Below are 16,454 nucleotides of genomic sequence, written 5' to 3' on the forward strand. Positions count from 1 at the left end.
GTTAATTTCATGTTTCCTTTGACCAGCTTTTAAGTATTTCGCTATGATCCATCTGCTACGGCAATTCTGATGGTAATTCAGCTCAGAAACTTTATTTATGTACCTCGATCGCACTGTTAAATTTCGCAATATTCTTGTTACACTTTTAAATACTTAAATTTTGCGAGAATTGAACATGTAAAAAACTAAATTACTATTAATTTTTTTTTAGAAAGGAGCAGTTTCTTGTGAAAGGAAGATGGATCAGTGCAATCCCCAGTGCACAGATCCAGTAAAGTTACCCGGTCAGTGTTGTCCTGTATGCGATGGTAAGTTGTTTCGCAGCATCTCTCACTACCATTTTAAAACTAATTTGTAGCTGCTTGTACATTGTCTTGTATATTTCAATTATGTGCCACCAATGAAGTAGCAGATATTAAAATTGGTCTACTTATGTTTAACAGTAAATCCTTTTTATATTAGAGTTAACAATTGAAATAATTAAATGTAAGTTTTTACCTGTACAGAAAAATTACAAACATTGATAACTGATAGAAAGACCAATTATTCTTTCACACTAAGTAATAATAAAAAAACAGAATAATAGTTAAATTAAGCAATAACTTTTAATCCATGTAGAAAGCAGTTTCATAGAGCAGACTATAAAAGCCAAATGCAATTCACCATAAAATTCATTGTATCAAAACTACATTCAAGAGAAATAAGTTAGTCACAAAGAAGTATTTTACTTAAAATAAATAAGTTTTAAAGTTCAAATCCAAAAATTGAATAGTACTATGGCGATGTGTTTGTAAAATTTTAGAGTCATGTAAAAGGATTTCAAATTATATATATATATATATACCCTCTGTCACAAAAAATATATGCACCCAGAAGGAAATGAACTACTATCACGAAACTTAACATATATGTAGTGTATGAGGAGATAAACAAATGACTTCAAATTTAGAGCGAAAGATCGTTTTATTAAGAAGTTAAGACATGAAAACGGTTACAAATGAGTGCCAGCCTCTGGCAGCTATATATTCCGAAATACGGCGTGGCATCGAATCATGTAGATCACCTATGACCCCCTGCGGAAAATTATGCAACAATCTTTGCACCTGGGCAGTTAATTCACCAATATTCCGGGACGGCTGCCGTTGCCTTTTAAGCATGTCGCAAAAGTGCTCTATTAGCTAGAGGTGTGTTGACCTGTCAGGCCACGGGAGTAAGTCATTCCTTGAAGACATTTCTGGAAGAGTCGCCCAGTATTTGGACAAGCTTTGTCTTGCTGATAAATTGCGCCTGGGAGACTTGATAGCATAGGCAGTACAACCAGCGTTAAAATGTCGTCCACGTAACTTCGAGCCGCCATAGTGCCTTGAAAGGACACTAGAGGTGATCGTGTATCTCAACAAATCGCTCCCCACAGTGTCGCACCTTGTGTAATCGCCGTACGCCGCTCGACAACAAATGCCGGATCGGACCGCTGGCTTGCCCGCCTCCACACGCGTGTACGTTAGTCATCAGCACTGAGTGAATCGGGATTCATCATTGAAGATCACACGCCTCCAGTCGGTCGCACTTCAGCTTGCCCGAGTTCGGGAAAAATACAGTCGACACTGTCTATGATGTGGTGTCAATGGTCGGCGTCTTAATGGATTTCGGCGGAGTATACCAGCGTCGGCTAGTCGTCTCTGAATGGTTTTCCTTGATACTACTGGATGCCTGAAAGGTGATAAATGTCATCGAATCAATGTTAGCGACGTTGTTGGGGCGGAAGTGGCCCTTTTGTTCGATCATTCGTGTTCTCGGGACGCCCTGACTCTCTGCGACGGTAGACTATTACTTCCTGATCCATTATCACGAACACCGAGCAACTACCTTATCTCTCCGACCGAGGTCGTGGCCGATACGCCTATTCAACCAACCTGCTTCTCTGAGGCCTACTATACGCCCGTTCTTAAAAGTCCAACTGCTGCTCGTACTGACGTCGGTTACGTCTCAGAGGCATCTCTAGTCACAATACCGTCCATCCAAGTCGACAGATTAATTTGAATAGCCCTACGGCACGATCAATCATGTTTTTAAATTCTCCCATCTGCGAAACTCATATGCGCATAGCGCGGTTACCCTTGTCTCATTGGCGCCGAAATTTAAATCATTTGCACATCTGTTACAGACTGCATTTCTACCGAGTTTCGTGATTTTGGCTCATTTCTTCTAGGTGCATATATTTTTTGCGACAGCGCGTATTTATATATATATATTAGTAATAAATTAACTGTAGCTCATTAACTCCGCTCCCCTCTTCATTCTAAAAATAGCAAAAGTGTAACATTTCAAATATAATCTTTAATTTCTGTTATTCTGAAAAGTGATCCGTCATCTGATCTCTACTGCTTAATTATTCCTGGAATACGATAGAATCTTAACCCAGCATCCGAATATTAAATCTATTAGGTATCTGAATATTTTTTCGCTTAATGTAAACATTCTTGTAATGCAATCCGAAATATAATCTGTATAGAAGGTCTTCGCTGCACAATCTCTCTCTCTTTTTTAGTCACTTGCTCGCTCCTTTTGGTCACCATTTTTATACCCTGTTTCGCTTTGCCGGTAGCCACACAGAGCTTACTTTCCGCTTTGTCCATTGTTTAAGGAGTTGTAAGCTGTACAAAATTGTGGGGCGCATGTGGCATCATAAATGATGCTGTGGGGTTTATCACTCAGTATTTGCAATTATGAGTGAAAACCTTAAGAACTAGTTAGCGAATAAACGCTTAAGTTCGTGTGACAAGAAACAACAAGATGGAATGGTGACTAACCCTTTATTATTCCAATAAGATTTAACAAAACTCCGTCTTGGAGTGTACAATAAAAGCCGACACTTGGGCTTGAACTTAAAAGACTAAGAAATAAACTAAAACTAAGATTAACTAAAGAGATATAGCCGAAGCTATCAAGATTCTAATCGAGTTGGCCCCGTAACTCTATTTGACTACGAAGCTTATCAAGGGGCTGAGTATGGCTGAGCGTAATAACAGCTTTTAGAGAGTGTAGCCAAAAGGCAGATGCGCGCAAATCAGAAACTCTGATTCTCTCTAACTCAACAAGTAGACTTCGTGGTTTAAATACCGCTCCTCCTCATTAAGTAAGAGTGATTCAGAGTGATTCCAAAAATACGTTCTGGCCGGAAGTAGTAAGTTAAGAATTTGACAGAAAAGGAACTTTAACTTCAAATTTAACTGTTAATAAAAGTAACATAATACTTACATAGCTTGTGAATCTGTTTATGCGTATAAAGGCTTGCACTATGACGAAAATAAAATTATATGTTCAAATCAGCGGCAACGTCTGCAAGTTTCTGGTTTATGCATTCAATCCACCAGGCCAAGTTATTTCATCGAACTATCTTCCTGTTCCATTACACATCTATTTATCTATCTCTATATGTTTGAGTAAATTAGAATTATAAATCCTGATTATTCTATCTAAGTGTAAGATAAATATTAAAGGTATAAAATTTTAAAGTTGAAAAAAATGTCAAGTTTAGCTTTTTGTACTGGACGTTGAAACTTGTTATATGAATAGTGTTATCTTTGAAATTAAAATTGAAATAACAATAATATTAACAGTTAAAAAATTAATATAAGAAGCAATGTAAAATGAAAAATGTAAAAAAAGATAAAATGAAAATTATATATACGAGGGCCATCCAGGAAGTAGATTACGTTTCCGTCTGTGTCCGCTAGGGGCGGGGCTAGCGCGGCCATCTTGGGGTCAGAGCGTTGCGCAGCTCAGTCTGCATCTAGCCGTGCTAGTGAGAGGTTCGTGCTGTGCTCCGTTCAGATACTGTGACGGTTTGAAATGTCTGCGTTAATTGAAAATCCCGCGAGCTGCGCTCAGTAATAAGGTTTCTGACTGCAAAAAACTGTAAACCGATAGAAATCTATCGGCAGCTTCGTGAAGTGTATGGGGACAACATTATCACTGAAGGTGGAGTGCGTCAGTGGGTCATAAGATTTCAAAATGGCCGAACCAATGTTCACGACGAAGATCGAAGTGGGAGACCCAGCATAGTGACCGCCGAACTTCTCGAAAAAGTCGATGCTAAAGTCCGTGAAAATCGAAATTTCACAATAACGGAACTTTCTTTGAGTTTTCCACAAATTTCGCGAAGTTTGTTGCACGAAATCATCAGCGAAAAGCTTGGTTACCACAAGTTTTGTGCAAGATGGAAGGCAAGAAGAGGTAACGAAGTGGTTGAAGGCGCAGGCGGCCGAATTTTTCGACGAAGGAATTTCCAAGCTCGTACATCGCTACGATAAATGCCTTAATTTGTATGGTGACTATGTAGAAAAGTAGTATTTGAGTGTGGCTTTCATCTGTATATAATAAAATTTGTTTCCTATACTTTGTTTATTTTTTTATTCCAAAACGTAATCTACTTTCTGGATAGCCCTCGTATATATACACATTATAAGTAGTGATGACATTCGATTTAACATATAAAAGGTTCTCTAAAGAAAACTTTATGAAACTTCAGTTCAAATTTGTGCGCCATCCTAATTTAAAAAATATCAATTCTTTGCACTAAGTCAGAATTCAGATATTAATTTAAAAGCATTTATAAGGAGGAGTATTGTAGTAATAATAAAAATAATTTTTGTCGTTAGTTTTTATGCTTTTGATATACGGTAATCCAGATCCAGTAATCATTCATGATTGCGAGTAATGTTTCATAATTACGAGTAATTTTTCATGACTACGATTTCGGTGAAAAAAATTAAATATTTTCCTTTTTAGTCCAAAGGGGCTTTGTCCCTGAAGAACTATTGTTTTCGTTTTGCTATTTTGTGTCGAATGACTATAAACGGCGTATCCCTTCTCAAATTATTGCCACCAAATGATAGAGTCCTGCATTATATTTGAAGAAATTAAATAATAAAGAATCTGCATAAATGTATATATGTTTCTTGCATTGTGATAAAATAACGGTACCTAGAGCCATCCAATTCTGAATGACGTAATACTACTGCGAATATGGGCATCTGAAAGCCCAAATTTGAAATTTGGAATTTGTTTTATTATCGATTTCATATTTTGTAAAACTTTAACGAATTTTTGATTAACAAACTCAACGATTTAAAAGCGAGGAATGGCAACACTGTACGGGAAAAAAATAAAGCCTTTTTATCTCAGCTCGTAGAAATGTGTATCGGGATTTCTAAATATATGCTCGTTTTAAAATTATTTTGTGACTGAACTGAATTTTATGGTTTAAGTGCAAAGAATATGATATTTAATAAATAAAGGAAACACAAAAAACGTTAAATAAATGCCCCTTTGGACGTAATTTCAAATCTGAAAACCTTTCAGTTTTTTTTTTATTTGAAAGTAGGAACGATGTGACTTTTTTCTTTCTTTTTTTTAATGCTGAAATTCATCAATGTTGTTATGTATGGTTTGTGTTTGTTTCTGGAATAGATAAAAGCCGCCCTTTGGGAATTCGGCTGCCGTAGCCTCGGGGCCATATTCAAAGCCACATAGATACATAGATGTTTGTAATTGTATAGCGTTTGGCGGGAATGTAATACTTAAAACGCTATCGAACCGAAAGTCTTCTCTAGAGGTTGACGGTTGGGGAAAAGGATTGGGCGACGCTTCCGCCTCCAGAGGAAGTTTTCTTCAAAAGTAGCACAGAGCTGAATTACTAATTCGTATTGTTACCTATAAGAGGCACAAAACTGACACACCATTTTTTCTTCGCCACGATAAAATCCGTAAACCTGATCTGACTGTAGGTTCAGATCAAGAGATTAGAAGCAACAATGCAACAAATGAGTTCATATTTAATTATCCTTATTTGTTTTGCGTTAGCAGCATATCTCATTAGAATCTATTTCTATATTCTATATATTCATTCTGTTGCATCTTTTAAAAATTACCATTTAAAAGATTGAATAATGCAAAAGAGTTGTGACAGTTATTTTAAAACTCGGCTGCTATTCGCAATTTATTAATTTACTTTTTTTAAATATCCTTTTTTTGTAGTTGTTTTCTCCTCTGATAAAAGCAATTGTAAAATTTTTTTTTGATTTTGTGATTCTTCTGAAATTTTAATTTATTTCCATTCGTAATATTACTTGAATCTTTTTTGGAGGGGGGGGGGGAGAAAGAGAAACGCATTTTTTGCTTTGTAATCTGTATATGTATTTTAATTTATGAAATGAACAATTATTGATTTAAATTCTGCCTTTTGCTTACCAATGAAGATTTACTTTCAGGTTGTGAATATGAAGGAAAAGTATTAAAAAACAAAGAACGTTTTTTCCCTAATCCACTTAATCTATGTTTGCAGTGTGAATGTATTGTAAGTATAACAGGTTCTTTTTAGCTTGAATACCAAACATGTATATGTTTTTGAACAAAATCTTACAAAGATATGTTGTAATATTTTTTTTTCCAATGGCAGGCACTTGCCTATAACGGGATTGGCCATTTCTAAAGCCAGAAGTTGTGGCCATTTTATTGTGGAGGCACCTAATAGGCGGCACCGCTACCGCCTGTGAAGGGACAGACAATTTTACATCCATGCCTTCTCCAGGACTCGAACACCCCCCCTTCGATATCGCAGTTAGGCTCCCCTAACCACTATACCGTCTGGGCGGCTATTGTTGTAATATAATTTATATGTTATGCGTTTTATATGTTGCAATATAGTTTGGCTTTTATAACTAGCCTATTTCTGAATTTTTGAACGATGATATTCCTTTCCTCATCTGATTCTGTGGATTTGAAGTTTCTATGAAAGGCTCTGGTTTTGTGGTTTTCCCTCCGTAATCTTTTGTCCATCAGGTTATATTGCTCAGTACTGTTGGTGTTCTCTTCTTAAATGTTTGGTTGCAGATGATTTGTATCCTTTTTATTATTTCTTCTGTAGTTTTGTTGATTTCTTCTGTGTTGCTACAATAATTGATCTAGTGTATCATGGTTTCTGTATATTGGTTCAGGTGTTGTACAAATATTTTCTATCTTCCTTTCTTTATTTTAAATCTGGCGATTATGGTGCTTGTTGTCGATTCGTTGATGTGGAAGGTAACATATTTATGATCTGATCCGGTATAGTCATCTCGAACTCTTCTGTTGTGGATTTTATTTCTTAGATGCGGTGATTTGTCCAACCTTAGCTTCGTATATTGTCAAATATTGGAAGATCGATTGGATGATTATGAAGGATTAGGTTATTGGAGTTGAATTCTTCTAGCCGCAAACCTCTTGGATTTGTGTCTTAATAACCCCAAACTGCCTTGTGAAATTTGAAGGTCTCCACTGATGATTAATTTCATTTGAAACTCTGGATTAGATCGTTGAGTAAATGAAGAGTCGAGGTGGGCTCTTCCGATGATGAGATGTAAAGAATGGTGATCATTAGATGTGAGGTTTCGGTTTCTGTCGAAAGGATGACAAAATATCTTAGCAATAGAGTTGAGTTAACTTGCAATAATAGTTGAGTTTCATTTGTTGTTTGTGCAAATTATGGCAGTTCGGAGAGGGAGGTCTTCCGGAGGGTAGAACTGTTATTACTTTCTAAGCATTTGGAACTCTGTTTACTTGTCCATCAAAGCAGTATGTCTCTTGTATAGAGATAAACTCTGATATAATGTTGAGTTAGTTGATTGTTAGGTGTTGATTTAGTTGATGGGGTGCGGGTGTAGCTTTATCGAGGCAGCTTATTGCGGTGTTGTAGTTGTTGGTGATTACTCACGTTGTTGAGGTAATATTTATTTTTTGTGTACCATAATTTTTATTTAGAATTTATAAGCTGTTCTTGTTCTTACTTTCTAGACCGTCTGCTTAGTAACTGGCGCAGCAGATGCACGAGGTTATGGGTGCGAAGTTTAAGCAAATTTTTTATTGTTTCGCCAGCAATTGATGCGAAATGGAATGCCTGCTCTGCAGTTAGAGACATCGTGTGCTCCTCCACAGAAAGAACAGTCGGAGATGAATTAACAGCTGGTACTCTTACGCTCAAAATCTCGGCATTTACAGCATCTTCTTATCCCTTTGAATTCTGTGACGCTCTTAATCCTCCAACCTAGGTAAGTCTGTTTCTTGGTGATGCAGTTTTTTGAAGGAGCTGCTTAGACATTCTACCGCCCATTCTTTAGTATTATTTGGACCGTTTAACTTTGAAAATAGTTTGATTTCTTCTGCTTTAAATTGCGTTTATTATGCTAGGGTCTTGATTAATTCTTCTGGATTTGGGGGTATATCACTGACTGTGCATTTTGCTGTAGGGGCTTGTGGGATTCTGATGCCGATAATATTTTTGGTGCCTCTTTACTACTGATTGAGTTGTTCTGCCTGTAACATTGAATTATTAATCCTCTCTGTCTTACTGGAGTGATCCTCTTGATACTCTCTCCGATTTGTTGAAAAGGGGTCAGCTTGTGGAGTTTATCTTAAAATCCTTTTACCAGTCGGTCGTATTTTGGATTTAATATCATCCAGTTGCTTTCACTTTTGTCTGATGGGATTTTGCTGGCTACTTCTTCATACGTTTTTGGAGGTTTGTCATTGGGTTGATTAATTTGTTGGTTGAGCTCAGCATAAAAGTCTATGATCTTATTATCTCAAATCGTGCCACCTGTTGGTAAATGGATGTAGCACTTGTCATTTTCATTGTGTAGGTTTATACTGTTGACGTTATCGTGGATTTCTACTTCGTTGTTGTTGAAGGGAAGTTGTTTGTTGCTGATGGTGACTTTGTTCTCAAGGGTACTGGGCGCTATCCTATTTTCCGTACAATCGCCCTCCCTTTGAATGGCGGGAATGGAGTAGAAATGGGGTAGTGTGGTGCATCTAGTGTTGTAACTAATTCTTTGGGGAAAAGGTTACTTCCTGGGAGCAAATTGATGTTGCGGTGTTTGGTTCCAATTCCAAATCAATTCTGGCATCCTGTGTTATTGAGAAAATAAAGCGATAACTTGATTGCAGGGTGTATAAAGCACAGACTGATAATTCTGTCATTTCACTTAATGATTTTTGCAGGAGTATGTGCTCTATTAGTGAAGAATTGGACAGTCTTAACAGCAAAACATGAAATTAAAATTCTTTGTTCTACACGAAAAAGTTCTTATGATGAAAGGCCCAGTTAAATATCCTATAAATTCAGTTTTGTGCATATGTCCTAAGCCTTTATATTCATTCATAAAATCAGAGTAAAGGGTATTAAATTCTGTATTTTTATCCAATCTTTTCCATAACCTTTCTAATCGCGTTTTAGACAAAGTTTCACATTCACCCAATTACAAATTGTCCCTTAATGGCGAATTCACAGTATTTTCTTATGATTCCATCTCTATGATATGTTTCACAAAAGATATTTTCATATTCAATATCCTCGTCTTTTAAACTGGGTGTATCCTCAATGTTATCCAAATTCCCAAACTGTTTAACACTTGTTTCCAATTCATCTAACTTAAACATGAAATTTAAATGTCCACCCTTCTCTGCCGTAGATCAAGACTACAAGCGAAATTCATAGATGTCGCTGATATTTGACTCCCGGAATCAAATATTGCTCCAGCCTTAATCGAACATCTATTTTTATGTTTTGCATATATCATAGTAGTAGCCAAAACCATATTTTTAATTTTTGTTCCAAAGCAAGATGAGGTAGATTTCGAAATTGCACACGTATCAGTGCTTACGTATTAACGCAACCACCTTAGTAGAAATCGCCAAATTTTTAGAATGCACCAAAGTCTGCAATAATGCGCATAACCATTCTTCCGGCAACCACGCTCATATTAAACATTCATTGAACATTCTTTTCTGTTGTATTTCAAGTTCCAACAGTTTTTATAAACAATATATTTGTTTTTATAAACAATATATTATACAATATTTTTTGCCTTTGTTTTCAGAACTTGTCAGCAATGTAAGAAACTGCGCTAAAATTTTTGCAGGGATACAGAATTGTGCGGAAGAGTTTTTAAACGGAACAACAAGGAAATGCGTTTCCTAGATAGACGCTGTTGCTCAGGGCTGCATTAAGCCCAGTGTCCGAAATTCTGTGATGTTTTTTAAGAGAAAACAGATGTCTATATACTTCAGGAGAAGAATAACGAAAAAAAAAAATCAGAAAGATTTTGAAGAAGAACGTTAGTGTTTTATTTTTTTAATGTATCACGTAAACCTTATTTAATGATTCAAATTTGTACTTTAAATCACTAAAATATGTTTTCTTTTCATACGTTAATAATGAATGTTTAACGATTTACGATAAATATCGATAGTTTGGGAATCTTTCTAAAAGGAATGCGAAAAACGTCGACTTGCACCCGATAAGTAACTTTTACCTTTTCATCTGTAAAAAATCGCCAGATTGCTCCAAGGTGATTGCGTTAATATATAAGTACCTCTATATTTTCATTAACAATTTGTTTACAGTTACTGTCTACAGAACTTCCTGTTTCGCCTCGCTCGTCCTTGGTTGTATAAGTTTAAGAGACGTCAAACGTGGAGCCATTCAGCATTCTGTGCAAATGATAGTTGTGGGACCTCGCCTTACAAAATTTACATGCATATTTTTTAACAGTTAATTAACAAATGCAATTTTGGTAAGCAATTAATGTTAGTAAAGTTTTTGCTTCTTAAAAAAAATCAAATCTTTGAATAGAGTTTATTTTCAAAAAGGAATCATAGTTATACAACAGATGAGATGATATTTTGCACAAATTAATTTTTTAACATTTTTTTTGAAAATATGGAGATTTTTGTTTCTATATTATGACATTCACGTTTTTATAAATTTTCCAGAATCTGCCATCTCTCTTGAAGAAGCGAAATTAATTTATTCCAAACAAGCAAATCTGAGGATGTTAAAATCATTTCATATTCCTTACGAATTCTCTGATCCAATTTTTGCGAAATATTATTTATTTACAGATTTTCATTAAAATTATTTATTTCAATGTTCATTACCTTTAAAACTCTAATATGTGTTAAAATAAAATCCAGACGCATTCATTGATTTTCAGCCGACTCAAATGTGATATTATCTAAACATAGTATAGATTACATATGACTATTTCCAATTAACCTTTATTTTCATATCTATTTTTGATTTCTGTTTTTAATTCGTGGGTCTTTTTCTAAGGGCAGTAAGTAATGACTCAAACGTATCATCCGTACTTACAATTTGTTAAGCATTTTCAAATAAACTGATTGTAAATTAAACAATTTCTGACTATCAGATAAAAATTCATTAGGCTTAATTATACTATCGAGTTGAATATTAAAATTAGTCCAATTTTCGTAATTAACGGTAAAATTATTTCTCGAAGCTTAAGATTTAATTTTTGATTATATTCAAAATGTAAATTCTTAACATGCAATGACCCAATTGGCCTAGATTCCAAAACATGTTTAAATCTTGACTAGAAGAGAAACACGCTAATGTGACAATCAAAATCATAAAAACAACCTTGTATTTAGCGTAAGTATATTGAAACACTCAATCGATTTCGAGGGCAGCTAAAGGTACCTCCTCATCAGGAGAAAGAAATACCTAGAAAGAAGAAAACTAAAGGAAAAGGAGTCTCAGAAACACGTGGTCCTTATCAGCACTGCAGGTGGTTATAATCGGATTTTTAATCAGAATTACACTGGCCGCCTACTTTTACTGAGCCAGGCTATCTGATCAAACATGGCTCATCATAGCCTGGCTCAATAAAAGTAGGCGGCCAGTGTAATTCTGATTAAAAATCCGGTTATAACCACTTGCAGTGCTGATAAGGACCACGTGTTTCTGAGACTCCTTTTCCTTTAGTTTTCTTCTTTCTAGGTATTTCTTTCTCCTGATGAGGAGGGACCTTTAGCTGCCCTCGAAATTGATTGAGTGTTTCAATATACTTACGCTAAATACAAGGTTGTTTTTACGATTTTGAATGTTTAAATCTTACCATTTGCTTTTAGTGCTCTTCGTTAATTTCGTCAAGCACGTTTTCACACTCTTCAACGTCTTTCTCTTCAACGTCAATCTTTAAATATTCTAAAACTTTTACAATATTAAAAGATTGACGTTAACTCATCGAGTTTATCTTCCATACGATTTAGATTTTTAATTTTACTACTAAAATTAAATTTATCCATTTTCTAGATTTTTCGGAACTAAATTTTGAGAGCTTGTTTGTCTTAGCGTTTATATTTATACGACGTCTATTTACAGCCATTAAATCCATAGGAAACTGGAAAATCCTGCGTAAGGCTTGACCACACAATATTTTTGGACGAATGAAACGAAGACAAATTAAAGCTTTAAAATCTTTATTGTTTGGATTTCAGGCTTCACAAGATACAAACAGGGCTTACTTATTTAATTCTACTATAAATTATTATTTAACTTTAGAATCACTTCCTAAATCTAATACTTTGTTCGAGAGCATTTAGTGGAACCCTGTTATATCAAGCCTAACTCCTGTCCAGATGAAATGAAACTGGCTAAAATCGAATGGAACAGAATCGCTTCTCGAATTTGACAGAATCGTGTCAAGAACAGAGCCAACATACCCCGTCATTACTGAATAATATCCGACTGCTAAATATCAGTATGGAAAGACAATGAATTGTTCGATAATGTGAATTGGTTGCAGCTTTTCCTCTTTTTAAACTGAGAATATCGCTACATATCTGTGGTTCGCAAATTGTGGTCATGACCCACCGGTGCGTAGAAGGAAAAAAATTAGCGGGTCCCAAAAGCGTTTGAGATACTCTTTTGCTTATTGCATAATTACGCATATTTACCAGAAATTACGAATTTACTTATAATTACAAATTAACTCTTAATAATTACATTATTTTTTTCTATGAATCTGCTTTTTACCCCTACATTTCTTTCAGAGCATTTCTATGTACGTGGATCACAACAAATTGTAACTGTATGCTTGCGGATCGTGATGATTCCCAACTATATACATGTGGGTCACGAGGTTAAAATTGCTGAGAGTAGCGCTTTCCATTAGGATTCCATGTCCCTAGAGACTACCACCGTTAAAGCTATAGGCCCGTAGACCAATACTTTTACTATACTGAATAATTTATAAATGTGGATAGGAAAAATTTCTGAGATATTTGTATTTTTATAACTTATTTTAATACGCAGTTTCGTAAAGAGCAGCAGAATTTTGTAACCGAATTTATATGATTTGACTTGAAATAAGTATAACGTATAGTCAAAACTTAAAGGTCCTCTTAAATAAAGCTTTTTTTTTTATTTCAGTTCGATAGATTAAAACAGATTTTTTACATGTATCCAGATTTGACTTACTTAATGTATGCTTCTGTTTTACGACCATTCCTGCTTTTAAAATTTATTTTCATATATACAATTTATGATCAATATTTTCATTATTTGAGTCCATCTGCAAGTTTCATCTTCTGTTATACATTTGTGTGTGGGAATATATTTTAGAATTTTCTTTGGTTTTTCCAGAATGGGAACGTTAAATGTTCTGAACAGCAGTGTCCCAAACTCAGTTGTCCAAATCCGATCAAATCTGAAAACCAGTGCTGTGAAGAGTGCTTAGAATATTGCAGAGACAGAACGAATGAGAACATTCAACATAATGAAGGAGATGTTTGGATATCGACTGAAAATCCATGTGAAATTTGTAGATGTAAGGTAAGGCCTCGATGAACAGATTTTTACAACTTTGTTGCGAACAAAAAGTTTTTTTTTTTTTTTTTGGATTTATAAAGCTTAAAAATATAAGTTTCCTTAGAAAATATACAATAAGATTAAACAAAAATTTGGTAACAGTTTTGAACTAAATTTGGAGCATTAGATCATTGGCAGTTTGTGAAGATACAAATGATTTTTTTGCTTTCTCAAAACTTACGTGCTAACACGGTAGATATTTAAATCATTACTAATCTTTTGAAAATACGAAGATATAATTATCTCTGTTGTAGCTTTCGACAGAGTTCCCTTGCGGTTTCAATGTTGACTGATTGATTGCTGATGCAAAGTACAAAATTACTAAGCGCCGAACTTCTCACAGATTACATATATTTTAAATTTCAGTGCTAATTGAGAAGAAAGAATTAACTTATTTAAAATGTAATTGCAGTTTCTGAAATCTAAAAATATAGTAGTGATATTAAAATTCTGAAGAATGAGAATATAAATCTTCTTTTTTAATAATAATCTGATCTTCCAGTTATTATATAAACACAATCCTTTTAGTTTAAAATTGAATGCTCTAAAGCCGCAGTAATCAAAACATTATAAACAAAATATATTTAAAAAACAAAACTATTTGGCTAAAAATAAATTCGATAAAATAGCGGAACTATTTTATCGAACGCAGTCTAGTGGCAACGAAATCAACTTACGGCAGTCGACCTCTAGCAGTGATGAGAATAAGTTCTTCTAAGATATGTCTGCATTAATCGAACATTAATTCTAATTGTTAAGTGTTCCGTTTTGGTGTATGTTCTGTTTTGCTGCATATTTTCTTTGTAACTGTTTCTGTCCTTTGGTAATAAATACAGTTAGAGGTAGCCAGCATTTATGTTTATAGAAGAACGGTTACAACATTTAATTAATAAAATAAATAATAATAAGTTATTAAGTACCTTATAGTAAGAAACTAGAATAAAAATACATATGCTGTTCGCGCAGTTTTTAGACGATTTTGCTTTGCTATAAATCGCATGCTTGAAAAATTAATTTTTAACTGCAACTATATTTTTGAAAGTATAAATTATCGTCTGCTATTTGACAATTTTATTTTCATGCAGAATGGCCTTCTTAAAGAAGCAATGGACGGAAGGCTATGTTTGTGTTCTTTCCGAAGAAAATTATTCTTAGTTAGTTATTAAAAAAATGCCGTGAACACCATGAGTTTTCGGTATCTAAAGGAATGACATATAATGTTGTAAATTAGAAAGGAAATAAAACGTCAAAGTTTGGTTTCGAGGGGAAAAATTGTTCAAAATACATACCTAAGGAAAAAAATCTGATATGTACACCACATGACTTCCTTATACGGAATATTAAATTATACGCATTTTTTCTTGCATTTCATTTAAACTTATTGGATTGAATTAAATCTACTTCGCGGACAGCGCATAAATCACAATATAATAAATGCACTCTTTAAAATTCACTCTAGTATTTGTTTACCATAGCGACACTCTATCGCTAGATTCACTTAGCAGTATTACATTTCGTTCATATTATAACTCATAATGCACAAAATTTATATCATTTAAAGAATAGAATTATCTAATCGTTGCCACATGTTCTATTCAAATACTATAATAAAGCTAGAATGATGTATAAAAGAAATTAAGCAAATAAAACAAAAAAGAAACAGTTTTTCACAGATGATTGAGTATTTCTCATTCAATTAATTCAGTTCTCACTTCGCGAGAAGGCAAAAATACATAAAAACTCAAAATATCTATATTAAAAATTATGAAGTAAATCTTAAACACTTATTCCCTCGAAAAAATTCCAGAAAGGATTAAGCATGATTTAATTGGCAATAATAAATTATTATTGTTGTTGCGTTATCTTTGTTGTTGCGAAGCTAAGTTTCTCTAGATTGGCAACAAATCCACTAGTCTGCTGTTTCAAATGTAAACAATCAATGGCCGCCATAAGAAAAAGGCTTAGCGGCACTTAAACAACTTTAAATTGTTGATAATTCTAAAAATATTGCATACAGATTTACTAAAGGCATAAAAACCTTAACCGAAAGATAAAAACAACATAATTCAATCATTTTTAAAGCAAAAAATGTACAATTTACAAACATATAAGAGTAAAGAAACTGAGATCACTGAGCCGGGTAACAGAGTGGATATATATATAAATATATTTATATATGTTTGGTGCGGCCGATTGAAACCAAAATACGAGGTGCACATCTACATGTTATAGCAGTCCTATATACAAAATTTCAACGTTCTGCGGCTACTCGTTTTTGAGTTATGCGAGATACGTACGTATGTTCGTACAGACGCCACGAAAAATTCTCTTCAGTATTAATTTTAAAGCAGTTTTATAATTTTTTTTTGGAGGAAACGAGTCTTTTATTCTGTCCTTACGTACAGATATCGCGCAAAAACATCGTTAAATTGCATTCGATAGCGGTCAAAATGGATATTTTCGTTGAAATATGCTGCCTGAAACTTTTCGCGATTACAATACTTCCTTTTTACTTCGTACAAGGAAGTAAAAAGGAATGCTCGAATGTTGCAAAGGTAAGAACTTTAATGTTAAAAGAAAATCTTCTAAGTCAAAGGACAGTTGCATCATCATTAAAATGCACAGTTTCAACTGTAAACAAAGTGATTAATGCTGACTTGAAAAGGCACTTTTTAAAAAGGCAAAAAAGCGTAGTGTGCTTCGCCTTTCTCCACGACATATCGTCGAAAGCAGAAAGCGATAC

The 16,454-nt window shown here is 34.3% G+C and overlaps 2 protein-coding genes across 8 annotated transcripts in view; one reads left to right on the forward strand and one right to left on the reverse strand.

The window, feature by feature from the left end:
- The window catches only part of LOC118198526 (zonadhesin-like), a 314,579-nt gene that overhangs the window by 172,803 nt on the left and 125,322 nt on the right, over positions 1-16,454 (forward strand). For both annotated transcript variants that reach the window (XM_085809500.1, XM_085809501.1), the window contains exons 32-34: positions 212-308; positions 6,273-6,358; positions 13,487-13,675. In XM_085809500.1, the coding sequence (XP_085665626.1) occupies positions 212-308; positions 6,273-6,358; positions 13,487-13,675 (372 nt within the window). The remainder of the gene's footprint in view (positions 1-211; positions 309-6,272; positions 6,359-13,486; positions 13,676-16,454) is intronic.
- The window catches only part of LOC146992913 (general transcription factor II-I repeat domain-containing protein 2-like), a 285,508-nt gene that overhangs the window by 124,264 nt on the left and 144,790 nt on the right, over positions 1-16,454 (reverse strand). The gene's annotated exons all lie outside the window — the stretch shown is intronic.

This window comes from Stegodyphus dumicola, chromosome X2 (genome assembly GCF_044657685.1).
Source record: "Stegodyphus dumicola isolate Sdum_Otavi_A_Nest chromosome X2, ASM4465768v1".
Lineage (NCBI taxonomy): Eukaryota > Metazoa > Arthropoda > Arachnida > Araneae > Eresidae > Stegodyphus > Stegodyphus dumicola.